The sequence below is a fragment of the Embiotoca jacksoni genome, unplaced genomic scaffold, assembly GCF_022577435.1.
Source record: "Embiotoca jacksoni isolate LCO1_2020_lvr unplaced genomic scaffold, fEmbJac1.0.p SCAF_14, whole genome shotgun sequence".
NCBI classification, from domain to species: domain Eukaryota; kingdom Metazoa; phylum Chordata; class Actinopteri; family Embiotocidae; genus Embiotoca; species Embiotoca jacksoni.
In genome coordinates, this window is record NW_027185274.1 from 9,928,535 (window position 1) to 9,946,007 (window position 17,473).

At 42.1% G+C, this 17,473-nt stretch overlaps 1 protein-coding gene across 1 annotated transcript in view; it reads right to left on the reverse strand.

Annotated features, from left to right (window-relative positions):
• Positions 1-16,923, reverse strand: part of zbbx (zinc finger, B-box domain containing) — a 56,459-nt gene extending 39,536 nt beyond the window's left edge. Inside the window, exons 1-7 of the mRNA XM_069147885.1 lie at positions 16,801-16,923; positions 15,217-15,350; positions 14,623-14,736; positions 5,052-5,154; positions 4,147-4,198; positions 3,348-3,457; positions 91-186 (exon numbers count right to left, since the gene is read on the reverse strand). Of these exons, the coding sequence (XP_069003986.1) occupies positions 91-186; positions 3,348-3,457; positions 4,147-4,198; positions 5,052-5,154; positions 14,623-14,736; positions 15,217-15,281 (540 nt within the window). The 5' untranslated portion in view covers positions 15,282-15,350; positions 16,801-16,923. The remainder of the gene's footprint in view (positions 1-90; positions 187-3,347; positions 3,458-4,146; positions 4,199-5,051; positions 5,155-14,622; positions 14,737-15,216; positions 15,351-16,800) is intronic.
• Positions 16,924-17,473: the final 550 nt, after the last annotated feature.

The window sequence follows — 17,473 nt, forward strand, 5'->3', positions numbered from 1 at the left end:
GGAGAATGGGATCGAAAAATATTTAATTTAAAGTATCAGTGAATGACATCAAGAGCAGGAGAGAGACTTGATGCACGTGACGAAGCTCACCTTAATGGGGATCATTCTGTGGAGCTTCAGTGCCCCCTTCTGGTGAAATCTGCCAAAGCAGCCAATGCAGTAGTTCTCGGTGCATTCAGCACACATCTACAATACAGAGACACATGGTGCCGTTAGTGTGTGTGTGTGTGTGTGTGTGTGTGTGTGTGAGAGAGAGTGTGAGAGAGAGAGAGAGAGAGAGAGAGAGAGAGAGAGAGAGAGAGAGAGAGAGAGAGAGACAAGGTGCAGAAGAGGAGTGTGGAGATTTGTGTGTTTACATATCTTATGGAAGCAGAAAATGTATTTAACCCTCATGTTGTCCTTGGGTCAAAATGACCCGCAGCTTTGTTCAACCAAGTTCTATTTTATTTCTATATTTTTATATTTTTTTGGGATCATTGGTCATCATTCTTTAAAGAAACCCTCACAGCCTCCTTGTCACCAATGATCCCAAAAAAATATGAAAATAAAATAGAACTTGGTTGAACACAGCTGCGGGTCATTTTGATCCAAGGACAACACGAGGGTTAAAAGTGATCTTACATGCATTTATGAGCATTATGATAGGAATAGTTGATCAACACTGCTGGAGGAAGCCCAAGACAACCATCTGATGTCTCAAGAAAAAATGCTGACACACTTTATCAAGGAGAATCAGAATAACAAGTACAGCTCGGCCCAGCCATCCCAACTGAAAGCTTGCACCTCCTTGGCCACACTTAGAGAGAGACAGAAAGAGAGAGAGAGAGAGAGAGAGAGAGAGAGAGAGAGAGAGAGAGAGAGAGAGAGAGAGAGACCATGGGAAGGAGAGTGCCTGTGTGCAGATGCATTTGTGCGAGGTGTGTGTGTGTGTGTGTGTGTGTGTGTGTTTTATATGTGAGTGTGGGTGTGTGAATGCATCTTAAGGGAGGTCATTATCATTTCTATCTCTAAGAATCTGGTCTTATTAGTGGGGAAAAGTCCTTGCATCAGCAGGTTTGGAAAATAGGCCTCAACCAGGTGGACTGGGAACACAGGCAAGGCCAGGACGAGTGGAGACACAAAGACGGGAGGGTGGGATGGAGAAAAAAGGACCAAGGCTGCGTAACAACAAACAGGAAGGAAAGGACTAGCATTCTTTTGGTTCCTTTCATTTACCATGCTGTTGATATTTAATTAATGCCAGTAGTAGTTTAGTTCAGGCTCTGAAGAAACAGTACAAATTCTACTTCTCCGTCGAGAGACTCTTTTTGTGTTACTGTGTGATATATTTCTGCTCCTAATGACCTGGAACCTTCTTCCATAGTCCCTTTCTTGCTCACTTGCATATTTTCTACTTCCTTACCTGATTATTCATTGCTTACTCTACAAGATAATTAAGATAAACAAATCACTGCTTCATACAAATTCCTTGCAGAGGAAAGAGGTCTTGTGCAAACTTGAACCAACTGATTCACATATTAACCCTACTTCTGCCATTCCTCCCTTATCTTCCTCCCTCTTTTGGTTCTTTGTTATGGATTACTGTAACTAATGCATTTAGGTGTAATATTGTGTTCATTCTCTTTTGTCACACATTTCAGTATGTGTGAGTGCACAAGCAAGCCTACAGCTGCGACATTGTCCTTTATTGGTCCCATAAAGCAGGGCCTCATTTCCCCTCTTCAGGCCTGAGGATAAATTACAGCCACTCCCCAGGGACGCGGCATCCCTATCAGGCTCCAAGCAGCATAACGCTGCACTCTTTGTTCTATGCAGAGAGAAATGAGCTACTTTTTTTTTTTTTCGCCTGGATGACTGTAGAATACAGCACAAGGCTCGGTGTGCAGAGTGTACATGTGTGCACATGTGGTGATGGTCAAATCTGTGCCAGTAGGTGTGCGTCATTGTTTAAAACAAGCCCAGATGTGCGAATGATTGTGTGTTTGCATGTGTGTGTGTGTGTGTGTGTGTGTGTGTGTGTGTGTGTGCCTAAGTGCAGTTCCAGACAGAATGGCAGAGACAGTTGTAACGCTTCCCATTATTGCCATCATTATACTAGAGCTATCCAAAACGTGCGTGTGTATGAGTGCAATGTGTGTATTTGTGTGTGCATTTGGCCTATGTGCTTGCCCAGACGACTATGAGCGCCACCATTAAGCCCATCACTATGGGACACTGGGGGCACTGGGCCCTTCATTGGACAGTTCAGTGCCATCACCATCAAATGCACTATCAAGCAAATTGCCACATTACATTTAACTCATTGTGTGTGCTGCACTTAAATAAGTTATTCCATAACAAAAGGGGCAGAAAAATGGTGGATGCCTGCTCAACTAGCTCAACCCCTCCCTCTGCCTCATTTCCTCTATAAGTCTCTCTTGCTCTCTCCCCCCATTGCACTCATTTTCTGTCTCACAGCCTCTCCGAAGCATCAGTTATTCAATACTGGAGTCTTCTGCCTTCCTCGTGAAACAGGCTTGGAATTACACAAGTAGCTGAGGATTTAGGAGGCAGGGAAGTGGGAGCAACTGGTCATCAAACATCCATTACTCAGCTCAGTTTGCCACAGTCCATTATAGACACATACACGCAAAGCATTTCTGTCCCGCTTCCTCTTATTCACACATACAGTTGCAGGATGTGGTCCCTCCTTCTGAGCAGCTGCAGATGAAGAGCGAGAGAGAATAAACAATGGTGCCCTCAGGGGTCTCGAGTATCGATAAATGGATCCAACAAAACTGTTATCAGTGCAAACACAAACACACAGATAGACCAGCAGATTGGACAGTTGAGGCACAGAAAGAGAGAGAGTCAGGGAGAAGAAAGAAAAAGATAAACATGACTGAGGGAGTGCAGACAGACAGACAGAAACAGGTTGGAATACGGCAGATGGGAAAATTGAGAATGATGAGAGGTGAAAAGGTGGCGGTAGAAAGACAGACGGGTAAACACAGAGACAAAGAGGGAACCAGGGTGGGAGACAATGGGCACCTGAGTGGCACATGGAGCAAACAGGTGGTGCAGGGGGAAGAGAGAGCAAGGAGGAGAGAAAGAGAGTAGGAGGAAGAGCGAGACAGAAAATGAAAGATTAAGCATTTCAACTTTGAATATAGGTGAAGTTAAACGACACCTGGTGTTTTTAACCACCTGTACATGTTTGTGTTTGTAATGATCAGTGCGAGATATCAGTTTCCATACAAACGTTTAATCTGAGTTCAGTACTGACATCTGATCCCTGAAAACAGGTAATTTTACAAGACTGGTGTGTGTGTGTGTGTGTGTGTGTGTGTGTGTGTGTGTGTGCGTACCACTCCAGCAGTCTTGACTTCACACTGACCACAGATCGTTCCCTTCAGTCTGCTTTTTCTTGTCATCCAGAGACCGGTGGTACGAGCTGGAGGTGGTGGCTGAGGTGGAACTAAGAACAGCAAGTACACTGTTGTTCACACTTGGCAAGGGGACTTCATTGAATATAATTTCCATTTAAATAATATTTATGTAACCAAGTACCTGCCTGACAGCAAAACACACAAGCAGAGATATAAGGAGAGTGTCAAAAATACAGTTCAGTATGTGCGGCGAAATTGTATAAGAACCGAAAGGGCTTTTTGTTTTTATACAAAATAAATTAACAATAAACATACGATAAGTGGAATCTTCCGCCACTGTTGTGAAATACAGTAATTGCAATAAAAAGAAAGGCTACATAACCTGTTAGAACTGTACACACCAAAGACAGTCCTTGTAAACATGTAAGTGCTGTATATATATTTAACACAAGACATCAGCACATTTTCAAACATTCCGATTCAAGGTGTGAATCTGAGCCTCGGGGCATGTTTAAAACATTAATAACTTTGCCAAGGCTGGCTAATATTTAGAGAGATCAGTCTTAACAAGAGAGCTCCAAGGTCTGGCATCTGCAGAAGTAACTGTGAGCAGGACACTGAAGCTGTGAGCTTAAAAGGACTGCTTCGTCGCGCTCCAAAATGAAGGTTCAGGGAAAAGAAATAATTTCAGTGTGGGGTCGAGGGCACATCAGTGTCAAGTCTGCTCGGTGGAGATATCTCACATTTCAAGCTCAGGTTGTGTCTGTAAACTTCTCACCTGTCAGTGGTTCGTCCTTCAGCACTCGGATCTTCAGTTTACCTGTTGACAGCTGTTGAGGAGGGGGAGAGTAACAACTCAGCAGCAACAGTTTGTTTATGCTCACAGCCTACTAACAACACTGCACTTCTTTTTTTTTTATGGGTGTATGGGTGTAAGTATAGAAATGAAATGAATAAATAAAGTACATCTTTTTAGTACGAACTCTCCTGTTGACTTAAAGACCATACCCTGAAGACTCCCTGAATGTACCACATTGTGTCATTTAGAAAGGGTGTTTTCATTTTAGTATTTTGATTTTGTTTGTTTGTTTGTTTGTTTGTTTTATGAAAGTCTATACTGCGGTTACAGCTTCCAAATGGGAATAAGCATTTTTTTTTTTTTGTCTTTCTTTGACGACCATCCTACCACCATCGTGTTTCATGGTTGGCCATTTAAAGGTGTTTGCAAACTTTACAGGAGGAGTGACTTTGTTCTCGTGTAAACTCAGTCATTAGGGTTCCTCCCCTGAGATGCAGGACGCTAATTTTCTCAATTCAAGAGGCAGGGTGCAAAGTGCTATCTCAAGTCTGCTTGGCAGCGTGCACTGATGGACTAGTAGTATGCTTTGGGATGGCACATGGTGCATCTACAGCATACAGGAGTAAGGAGACGTCTTTTACAGTGCAGGTGAGCGGCAACGAGAATGATCTTCTTCAGAGAAAGAACAGATTCTGCATGTGAGGTTCTGATAGTAATTAGCGCGTTAACATATGTGTAAGCTAATTTACTTAATAATATAATTATATTACATCACTGACATTTATGGAGGCCGTGGATAAAGTGACTCCATCACCTTCAACAGGATGACACAAACACAATGGTAAGCTCATGTGCACAGAAAAATGTAAGTATTTCGACTGTACCTTTTGGAGTGTGCGCTCCTTGTTTTTCTTGGAGCTGTTTGTTTGAGAATTGCTGTTTAAAGGACCACATTGTCCAGACGTCCACCTAAACCGTCCCGAATGTCTAACAGAGTGAACAAGAATGGGAGAGTTTTTCTTTGAAAATCAATAATCTCAAATTACAACCCCTTTGAATTTGACAAGCATAGCTCATCCACACAATCATAGCTTTGATTTATAAAAAAAAAAAAAAAAAAAAGAGAGAATTGGTGATTATATCTGTTTCAGTCCTTGATTTGATTAATGTATGCTTTATAGCCACTGATATTTGCGCTACGTATGGGTGTGAGGAGTTGCGTGATGGGCGGCAGCAGGGTGTTGAGGAGTCTCACAGCTGGCAGGTAAAGGCTGTTTATCATGCAGAATGTTTCAGCATTCAGGCTTCAGAACCTCTTGCTGGAGAGGAGGGGGTTAAAGAGATTAGGGATTGTTAGCACATACTCCAGTTAGACCAAGAGTGGTGTCGGCACCCTTTGCCTCGTGAGGTCTCACTCTGGGAAGAGTGTTCCTCATTTCAGCTGTGATTCGGCAGAGGTCCAGGTGTCCGTCCGTAGGAGGAAGGTTGCTCAGATCCTCAACATATGCATAAAGCTTCTTGAGTCTAACAGGGAGGGGTCCCGTGGCTGTTGTCGGCCTGCAGGGTTGTTTTGTGGTCAGTGTGGTCAGACAGGATGCCCTGCCACATACGCCAGGCCTCAAGCTAGATTCTAACCGTAACAGGCTGGGTCGTGTTCTGGCTCTGAAACAGACACCGGAGTTGATCTCTGCTGTTCCGGAAATGCTCGTGATTCCACCGTCCGCGCCATGGCTCATGTCAACAGCGTCCCAGAAGTGGCTCGGTGCCATTTAACAACGTAGCCTGTATTTTCTGTGCATGAGTACATTTTGCTTTCCCTACAACCCAAGACAGATTTGTTCTGGCAGTCCTGAGTTCAGCCTGATTACCCACTTAAACGACAGTGTCCTATGTTTTCAATAGTGCACGCACCTCTGCTGTGAGCTAAGGTGACACCCTACACACATTTGCAAATGTAGTTGGCCACAGTTTCTGTATATTCTGAGGCAGATGCAGAACTGAACATGTCCCTGCATTCTTGCAGTCTTGGAGTGCTGGTGTTGCTCCCTCTGCCTTGATTGACTTATTTCTGGCAGGCTTGTATAGTTTTAACACTGAGGTATCAGATAGTAGGAGCCCTACTGCTGTGGGATCGGTTTTATCAACATGTGAGAGTGTCTTTGTAAGACCTGTGGATTTGGGTATAAACCAAGTCTATGGAGTTCTCAACTCTTGTTGGGAAGTTCACAGGCTGGTTGAATTTAGGCACGACAGATTGCCCCGCATCAAAAATATACATGAAAAGGTTACAAGAATTGTATCTACACACACAGAGGCAGATGCAGGCGCAAATACATGAAGATGAAAACTAATTGGCGCACACACAGACACACGTGTAAACACTCATGCAGGATACTCCTGTCAGTTGCAGAAGGTGAAGAAGTGCAGAGTGATCCTCATTTAGATGCGAGTTATTCATGCTCATCTTGTTGAATTATTTATGCTATTTATGCTATTGTGATGTCAGGCTGTCTTGGAAAGAAGTTTATTTTGGATTGAGCTGGCAGCCTGTCAAGGCACAGTGTGTGTATGTGACGGGAAGAGTTCCCAACACCCGTGATGCCATCGCTGGGCTCTGCTGACACTGAGGGTCGGCGTCAGGTAATCATCCTAGCGACAGCACCTAGGCAACTGGACTGTCGCTAGGGGAGACAGTTGAGGCACACCCCTGTCGGTGCGGGATGACAGGGTGTCCCCTCAGGACAGGCAACCTGGAGAGATAAAGTGTGTGTTCGTGTATCTCTGTGGACTGCATTAGATCACATTATTTAATCCACACAGTCACTCACTGAATTACACCCACACACACACGAGTAAACGAACACCTCAACGTAATTGTTGTCTTTAAAAGCCTGCAGATACACATCTATAGTCAATGTCTCTCTGCCTTACAATCACGCACAGAAGCACACATACACTTACTTTCATCTCAGCCCATTGCATTGAGTGAATCCAACACTCCAAACTGCAAAGTTTAATAAGCACAACCAAAGTTATTTTGCTCTACTTTTAACTAACAATAACAGCATATATGTGCTTGCGTGTTTGTGTACTTGTGTTTCGATAATTTGGCCTGTCTCACTTTGGCAGAGACCTTCAAAGGGCTGTTGGAGGGTTAAGACTTGGTTTCGGGGTTAAGGATTGAATAGCTTTAGGTTTAGGTTAGGGTAAGGGTCGGGTTCAGGCATTTAGTTGTGCTGGTTCAGGTTAGAGGTTTGGAAATAAATGGATGTCAGTGAATGAATGTCAGTCTTCAAAAAGACATGTAGAAATCTGCAATTCAGTGAGAAAGATGTTCATGTTATATGAAGAAAGAACGACAGACACACACACACACATGCAAACACCGCTATCACACAAGGCTGTGCACCTTTCACTGTCTAGTAGATGTACTGCTGATGACAGCCTCAGTGTCACAACTTCAATATTAGAAAACAAACATCAAACACCAAAATCAAGCTGTCACTCCGTCAAAAAAAAGTGTTTCATCACATTTAAAGCAGACGAAATGCATTGAGGAAAACACTAGTTTAGAGCAAACTCATATTTTTAAACAATATACAGATAGACTGCAATGAAAGGAGAAGGAACCACCAATGATTCAGTGTTAACCCAAGGCAAACACCACCTGTCGGTCCTGGGCACACTCAGGTCTGGGACATACATCCAAACACACACGAGGCTATCACCTTTAACTGACCCTTCGCACCCAAAGGGAGAAGAGACAACATCTGCGCCCCCCACACACACATGCAAATGCAAGCAGACTTTGAAGTCTAATGCCAAAGTAATCGTGTCTCCTCTTAATGCCTTATCGGTGTGAGACGGAAGGACGGAAAAAGAAATGGAGCGTTGATACGGGAGGGAAATTTATACCAAAGGCAAGAACAGTCCAGACATGAAATCCTGTGAAGACAAACTTTAAGACATTGTACTCCAGCATTAGTGTCAGGTCACCGGGTCGCACACATCTACGTATGAACGCATACCTACTGAAACAGGTACGTGGTAGGTGGAGCCCAATGAAACAAAGAAAGAAAAGGAATAAAGGACGGCAGGGAAAAAAAATAATAAAAGAGGCAGCCGATAGAATGAGAAGTACAGCGATGAGACAGAAAAGGAAACAGGGAAAAAGAAAGCTCAACCCTACTTTTAGATAAGACGAGAGCTCGTGTCTGTAAGCTGAAAGGCCTAAAGACAAAGCTACATTAAATCTGCGAGTCGGGCAGGCCACAACACAGAATGATGTACTGCGTTTGCCCCGAGCTGCCGCTCGGGCTTTATTATCGCCTGTGTACCCTTCACAAACTGATTATACTACACCCCCCTCTCAGCAAACTGAATTTGTTCGCTTATTCTTTGGGTGCATACATGAGAGAAAGTGTATGTATGTATGTGTGTGTGTGTGTGTGTGTGTGTGTGTGTGTGTGTGTGTGCGTGCGTGCGTGCGTGCGTGCGTGCGTGCGTGCGTGCGTGTGTGTGTAGCCCAGGCTCTAAGACAAAGATGAACAATTCATCGACTCTGGAACTGTGCGATCTAACAGACAGACAGAGTATGAAAAACAGAGCAGTGCATAACCCAGGCACACAGTACTCTGCACAGCCTGAGAATAAATCACAGCTTGAAGCTCCACAGTAAAGGTTTGTCAAAGATGTTCTGAGAGGAAAAGGTGAAAGTTTAGAGATAATTCAGGTAACGTTCACGTCGCACCCAAGAACCACGATTAACCAAATCCTCACATTTGTCTGGTTTCCGCCACGTACGTCACAGAGGAACAAATGAGAAGCCGTTTCATCTCGTTCATGGTCGGTGGACCAATTACTTGATTCAAACGGTTGAGCTAGGTTTTCACACGAGATGCTGCTGGATCGCTACACACGCACACGGCTTTCAGACAAAAGGAAGACGGGAACTGCAGTTACATGAATGTGGATTTCAAATTTAAAAGACAACTGTTGTAAGAGGGTGGATTCAAAAAAAAGTTCAGAGACTGCTAGTGTCGCGTGCAGATGGCGCGCACTGCCGTGACGTGCACGTAGAACAGAGAAGCTACAACCTTCATGAGTAAGTACTCCGAGCTTTGTCATTTGATCAAAATTAGTGCCACGAGTTTCACATTCTTTTGTGAGCAGTGGTTCGGATGCGTCAGTGATTCTTTATGCACCAGAGACCTGAGCAGAGAGCACACATCAAAGCGTGTAACAAACTATCAGGGAACAGAAAGACGCAGCAGAGAGCCAAAATCCAGCGAGTAGGGGTGGTGGGGAGCGACTACTGTGTCGTCGTGGACGAGAGACTTGCGTGTTTTCAAAGCACTGAGCAGGTGCTTTGTCATTTTTGGAGAACCCGAGTGCCATCACGCCACAATTAGACGCTTCAGATTGTCTCAGCCTGTTGCTTCGGTAGGCTTCCTGAAGCGTTTCAAGGGTCTTTGTTGTCAATTTCCAGAGTTTGACAAAAAATGTGATGTGCGCTGTCTGTTCAAGTTTCAGACGCATAAAGACAAGGAAACCCACCGAGGTCCCTGCTCACTCACTAATGAAGGTCGTAGCTTGTCTGTTACAGCTGCGCACCAATCGCGTGCGACGGGAGCAGTCTCTGAACTTTTTGATCTACCCTCATATTTTAGTACTCATCATCTGTAGCCACATTTGAAGGGTGTTCAAATGTTCTGCCCTGTGCTCCTTGACAACGGTCAGGACAGAGAAGACTGCACATGAAAACAAACTGGCAGAGCATAATCAGCAATGACCTATCTAAAAATGAAGGAATATTTATTTTCTACAAATTAGACCAAAAATATATTTTTTTTTTTCCTTTTTTTCTGTTTCCAGATACCACTCAGCCACCATATCCAGAGAGCACCGTTTCGTCTCTTTTCTTTTTGTGGTTGTGCCAGCTGAGTCTTCCACCTACCTTCCCTCCCACACGTACACAAACGTTTGCCATAGTTTCCCACCTCTTTCAAACAAAAATGTAAAATCGCTCTCAAACTAGCTGTAGAATATACTGTAATAATCCAAAGACATGGAGCCTGAACAGGAGTCCCGTGGTGAAGTTGTGTGCGTCTTTACTCATTAAGGAATGCAAACCGAAAGACAAATCCACATAGCGGTAAAGACACACACAAACACAAATGCCATTATTTATAGAGGGGCAGCATCAAAAATACACACAGGCAGCGACGCGGACATCTTGTCGTATCTTGTGGCCGGTGGAGCGATAAATGTTGCAGTATTTCAGTGTGACAGAAAACACTGTGTTTATGTGCTTATCATTTGTGCAGCCTTCACAAAATGGCCCTCTCCCCATAATGATATATGGCTTCTTAATTAGAGATATGCCTCCGCTGAAAAAAACAAAGTAGCACTCAAATACAAGGACGTACATTACAGTACAACCCCTCTTCTAAAACAATAAATGCATTGCTTTCCCAGGTGTTGATGTATGAAGCTGAACCAGGAGAAATCCATCATATGTCTCTCACCATACCTCAACTCTTACTCACGGATATAATAATTAGCTGTGATGCCTTTAAATGTACATTTGCTTGTGTCCGACTTTCTGGCTGTTATTATTGGAGAGAGTGTGTGTTTAAAATACATATTCTGCTTCGTCCTAAAGCTGTCCCGGAGTTATGTGCACATATATTGTGATATACGCCCCTATTACGCTGTTCTCCATAACTTCACCTGGGTAACACGTCGCAGAGTTATTAATGAAATGAGATGAAATGAGGTGAACTGGGAATAGAAAATAAAAACCATCTCATTAATAACCAGTGTTTGTTTTCGTTCTGAAAATTAATCTTGTCGTGGTAATGGGCCAGGTACATTTTCACTATATCCTGTAATGACATGGGAAGGAAATTACTATTAGTATTATTAATATCTTATGTGTGTGTGTGCATATTTAAATAAAGTGAAGATGCGATGCCTTGGTAATGGGCCACTATCATTTGGAGGCACGTGTTTGTCCCTTATGTAGCGACTGTCCCGCTTTCTCCTTGAAAATGCTGGGAAGTCTCCTGTGCAATCCAAACGTTTATTGGAAAACACAGAACAAATGACAAGAGGACAAACACACACACACACAGTGTCCGACTGTCCACAGTGTGTGTGTGTGTGTGTGTACTTGTATTACTTATCGGGACATAGATCTGTTTTACAGTTACATTTTGGGAACCTGCATCCGTTTTGTGGACAAAAACAAGTCTTTATAATGTAAATCATTGAATTTATGTCTGAATAAGAACCTTCGGGTATGGTTTGATTTGGCTTGGGGTGAGGTGAGTCAATATAATACCTCTGAAATGATGGAAACAACTTTTTCAATAGGCTAACGTCATCTCTCAGTGTAGCAGCCGTTAATTGATTCATGTCTGATGATTATGAATCAGTTACAGCAGATGTGGCCTGTTATGACACTAACATGTATCTACAACCACTTTTAGATGGCGTTTATCATCAAAACAAAAACGGACAGAACATTTTAGTCACCCATCTTGACTTTAACCTGTCATTTTTCATTTAGCCAGTGAGAATTTGGAAATCTAACTGGCGGCAACAGCAGAAAGGTCTGTCTCCATTGCTTACTATCAATTTGCACAGTGACTAAGTGCAGTGGCCTTTACAAGAAGAAAACCGGTGGCATTTAGCATTCACCTCAAATATAACATGATCACTATGTTTCTCGGCATGTTCAGCCTAAACTAGTGCGACTACAAAGGTTTCTTGTTAACTATGCAAAATATCTCAGACGTTATCAAACGAGAGACAAACTAAACTGAACTACATTTGGAGAAAACTGACAACTTCAGGCATGTTAAGGTTTGTTATAAATGTTTAACCCTATTTCTTTGAGGTGTGAAACCTCAAAGAAATTATATTAAACTCTAATCAATCAAGTTGATGCTGTATTCCCTGTCACGTCGCTTGTTTTTTTTGTTTTTTCTCTTGTTTTTTTATTTTTAGATGACAGACTAACAATTTATAACCACAATTTCTCACTGAAGGGTAGCTGCTGGCAATCTGAATGTTCACTGAACTGTATCATGGGAATAACATATGGTTCATCTGTTTTGAAGAGTGATTTTCACAAGCCACCGGAACAGCACTCATATCTGAGCTGAAGTAAAACTTTCAAAGATACTGAAAGTTACTTCTCACCGTTATCACTGACTTTTGTAACACTTGCCTTTATCGTTGCCTTGGCCTGTCAAAATGAATTATGAATTTATAGAAATAAATACAAACAGAGGCAGCCTTGCCCGTTTCACCAGAAAACAGTGAGACCTGCAATTACTCTAAAGAACCGTGAAGGTTGCAAACAAATATAAGCCTTATTGAATACATAACAGCAATTAGAGGCGCTAAAGAAAAGCATGTCAAGATGATGACATCAACAGCAGGTACAATCAGGACTTTGATGATGATAGTAAATGTGAGAAAATAAATCTAAAAACAAATGGGGTTAATGGTCATGTGGCAGTAGTTCTATAACCTTTTTTTTTTTTAAAAGCTACTCTTAACATTAAAAAAAACTTTCCCTCTTTGGTCGTTCACATTACTGTTAGTCATTCTTGTCTGCCAACATGTTCAGTGAAGGGAAGTATAGTTGCTCCACTAACTTTAAGAATAGTTCACTGCACGAGTGGCTTTTTCAATTCACTGACTGCTCCATTATTTCTTCCACAGCAACCCTTCCTTGACCTTTATAGGTGAAGAAGTCATTGACCTGCCTCGTCTCTCGTTTGGTGTCCTCCTTCATCTGTCTCTGTTACTCAGTGTCCCTCTTTGTTGCTTGCTCTTTTAAAGCTGTTGCAGTCTTTTCACACCTTCTCTGCCTCACACACTGCATAATGTCTCTCCTTCAGTGACTTCTTCTGTTCCTTTTTTCTCACCAATTAAGATAATCATTCATCTGTCCTTCTTGCTCTCAGCAGTTCTTATATTCTCCCTGTTCCATTCATTAAAAGACTTTTTTTATTTTTATTTTTTTTTTTTTAGGGATTTTTGGCTTTATTAGACAGTAACAATGAAGATAGACCGGAAATTTGGGAAAGAGGATCGGGGGATGTCATGTAGTCAAGGCCCTGCCAGCCAGGACTCAAACCAGGTACTCTGCTGCTAAGGGAATTTTTGCTTTCGTGGTATGCACCCAAAACATTTGGACATCTTTTTAGTTTTGGGAAAAAAAAGTCAACAGGAAACAATCAGTGGAGCATATTTCAGAAGAGTGACAGCTGAAGACAACAAAACCAGCTTAATTTAGGCGATGTTCAAACTGTCAGTCAGAATCAAATTTTTTGCAAATCCAATCAAAATCCAATCTTCCTGATTGTCTGCCTGCATTATACATTGCAAGTGATCAGATCTGTGTGTCTGTGTGGCAATCCTCATTTTTGTTTTGATTTACAGTGGTTGCTATAGTAATGACACTGCGCCGGGAAGTAGAAGTAGTTGACATAACCAAGGGTAATGATATGAGTTTTTAAAAACATTATATGACAGCGTCAGGGATGGAGAAAATTTGCCTGCTCTGATTTATTTCATACACACAGCTGTCAACACCAGTATCACTTTCCAACAAAGACCATGGACAAGACAGACCCGCTGTGATTGGTTCCCTCAGCCACCACACTCACACGTTTCCTGTACGTGTGACGTGCATATGAACTTTACGTGGCATCAAAAGTCAAAGATGTAAAGTAATAGAAGCAGTCAAATAGAACTGAACTGTGTAATTGTATTTCAAACCCCAAAGGAAGGTGGTCTGAAACAGACTTGTAAAAGCCAGGTCTCATGTGATGTTAAGCTGTTCACATCCTATTGGATTCCAATTGGATACGCACAGAAATCGGATTTTGACTGACAGTCGGAAGATATCCTTAGTCCTGCTCTCGCAACCACCAAAGGTTGCAAAGAGATTTCTCAATGTAGCATTTTACCGAGAGTTTAAGTAAAATACATTTCAGTGATGTATGAGGAGATTAATCGACAATCAGACAATGGTACAACTGTAATATTGGAACATGCATGATCCAACACTGTATAGTCCAGCACTTAATTTGAATGGTAATCCGGCCTATAGTTGTTGGTTAAAGTGTTGAACACTCATAGAGACAGACAGATGTGAAGCTCCTTTCTTGAAACCTCGTGCTTTGTGGGGTTTACAATATAAAATCAAACAAAAAGTCAAAAGTCAAATCACAACAAACTAATTACACAAACATCTCTCGTGATGGGGTGCAGACAACACAAGGAGAAGCAACAGTGTTTGTGCAATAGGCTGATGTCTTACTTCCAATCTCAACACCCCTCTTAAATTTGCCCCTGTGCCCTCCTCTCCTCTCCTCTCCTCTCCTCTCCTCTCCTCCTTCTCTTCTTCTCTAGGTCTTTAACACTCATACTCACCCTCTCTCCTCCTTCTCTTTACTCATGCTGTATTTCAGCTGTTGCAGTTTCTCCTCCATGTCTTTGCTCTCATTGGTCAGAGTCACCGTTTCCATTTTCAATTCTTGCAGGTTCCTGTGGTAACGTAAACACACGCACACACATACATGCAATCAGTCAACAACAATCAATCATACGAATGACCTACTCCATCAGCTTGGACAGCCAGGCTTGCATCAATATGTTCAATTCCTCTTCTGTACTAGCAGATCCCCGTTGCTGTGAGTAATCAATATGTTAATCAATTAGTTACTGGATCAGGATCCCACCAAGCCAGGCATCAATTCGGTCGATTACCTGTTGACAAATGAGAACTACAGTAGATGGCTGGACTTCATTTTGCACTGGGCATAATTAAGAAAACATATAGATTGCACTGAAAACTGCAGAACCCAGCTCATAAGGGTTACCTTCTCTGAAAGTCCATTTTGTGAGAAAGCCATTATCTTGAAAAAATGTAAATGGCTCCAGATGAAAATAGTACGGCAGCCAAGTAACCCTAATGGGTTTCTACCAAATGCCTTAAATCACATCATTGATCTTATCTCATCTTACCTGGCATTGAGCTTGACAGATCTGGCCTTGTTGTTAGGAAGCACCACAAAGTCATTTAAATTCATGTCTCTTCTTTCTGGTGGCTCAGGAATTCCTCCCGTGTCTTTTGCTGTGCTTTTTACAAAGACTCTCTTCTGCAATAAAAAAAAAAAAAAAAATTTAAAAACACAGACTGAATATCATGCAGGGCCCGGGCTAAATCACACACAACTATAAATGAATACTGCTCCAGTGAAATGAGCAAAAGAGCAGGGACGCATTTGCTCAAGTGAATAAGAGGAAGTTAAAACCAGCAATTCTGGGTGTTTAAATAGTATCTGGCAGACTTACAGTATGTGGATGACAAGTGGTTTTTGGGGCAGTGAAAGACATTTAAGAAAACGAGCCAGTAAGACAAGATATTATAATAGGAAGACAGCCACACTTGCTCAGCTGGAGGTGAAGATGAGTGAGCCAGTCTAAGTTTTGTTTAAGGTGGGTCACCACAAAGACTTTCACTAAAGCTCAACTAAAAAGTAGCTGGCAAAAGTAAACTTTCGCCCTCTAGAATGTAAAAAGCGGAGAATATTTAGACTAAAATCAGATCCTCAATTAAAAGTCAACTTACATGATGGCAAACTAACAGACCTCTTTCAGAGAGGTTGTTTTCACTTGTCATAACAAGAAAAGCAAACGTGTAAGTAAATACATTAGATATCTAGGATAAATTAGTGCCCATTGAAACTCCACTTGTAAACCTTTACACACCTTACGCCAGTCCTGAACTTACTTACTTTTTAACTTCAAAAAGACAAAAATGTGTGCAATTTGAGAGAGCAAACAACTGACGCTTCGAATGCTTATCGGTGCTCTGAGTGGAAATCTACAGTATTTTAAACACTTAGGAGTTAGAGAGCACAGGTTCCTACAAAAGGTCTGTTGAACCCCCTTGATCGAAAATGAAACTTCAAATTAGATTCTTACCCGGAAACAGAAATATGTTACAATCCGCATACTGTGCATTTTACATTTTATATTTTATATTTGTTTACTGTTATTTTACTGCTATTTTATTGCTTTTCTATTATTCTATTATTATCTTATTGCTTCCTGTATGCTGCTGTAGCGAAAAAAATGTCCCCTCTGGGATTAATAAAGTAACTACCTAACCTAACCTACAGTCAACAATGGGTTATGGGGAAATCCTGTCTCTTAATGCAACACAATCAATGGTAACAATGGTTTTTTTTTTTTTTTTTTTGCAAAGCATCTAACAGAGAGTTGAGTGTAGAGAGATGATTGACTAACTGAGGCTAAAATTACTGGTGACTCACCTAAAAGGTTTCAGAAACTATCATGCTGGTGACAGACACGTGATGAATTGCCATGTCACGTAGCATGCTGTTCCCAACAGGTATTTTGCATGCCGGCTCGCCAGAATAACTTAATGTGACACTTGGGTCATTGTTCGGGTTATTAATTCCACCTGACATTTTTTTTTTTTTTTGCTCGTCAAATTGTCTGCTGAGTAAGAAGCTTGTAAACGTGAAGCTGATGGCGCACCGTAGTCTCACCCGACAACATGTTTACTTAAATTGAACTTACCAAAATGTCTCCGTGGTTCTCTTTGGTTTACCAGCTTTTCATGCCATAACCAGCTCTTCATTTTATGTAAATGATTCGCTGTCTTTCATCCAGTAGTTCTGGCTTTGGCCGGTGGCATGATTCACTCCGTCCTCGGAGGGTTTCTGTTGGGCGATTGTCGCTATGGCAACTAATGCCTCTCTCTCGCGATAGCACGGCAGCTGGTGAGTTTACTGGAAGCAGTTTTGTTCCACGTATTCATTTACATCTCCTTGGTTTCACCGTGTGTGTGCGTGTGTGTGTGTGTGTGTGTGTGTGTGTGTGTGCGCGTGTGCGTGTGTGCGTGCGCGTGCATGCGCGTGCGTGTGTGTGTGTGTGTGCGCGCGTGTTGTAAACTTTTCCCTGTCTGAATTTGTTGACTAATCTTCAGCCTTTTAAAAAGATTATCACGGTATGCCTTTGTTTGTTCTGGGAATAAGCACTGGATTCAGTTCCCCTACTGCCTCAGTAATCATGAGTAGTGGGAATTCCCCTTCAATTAAAATCCTCACTGCATCAAGATAAATTTATAGCACTGATTAGAGCTTTGAATCATCCTTGTTTTTTTTGCCAGCAGACTTTGGAGTTGTCTTCAGTCATCCAAGATGATCATGTTTAGGTATTTCCTGTTGACAAGCATTAGAGATCAGGAGCA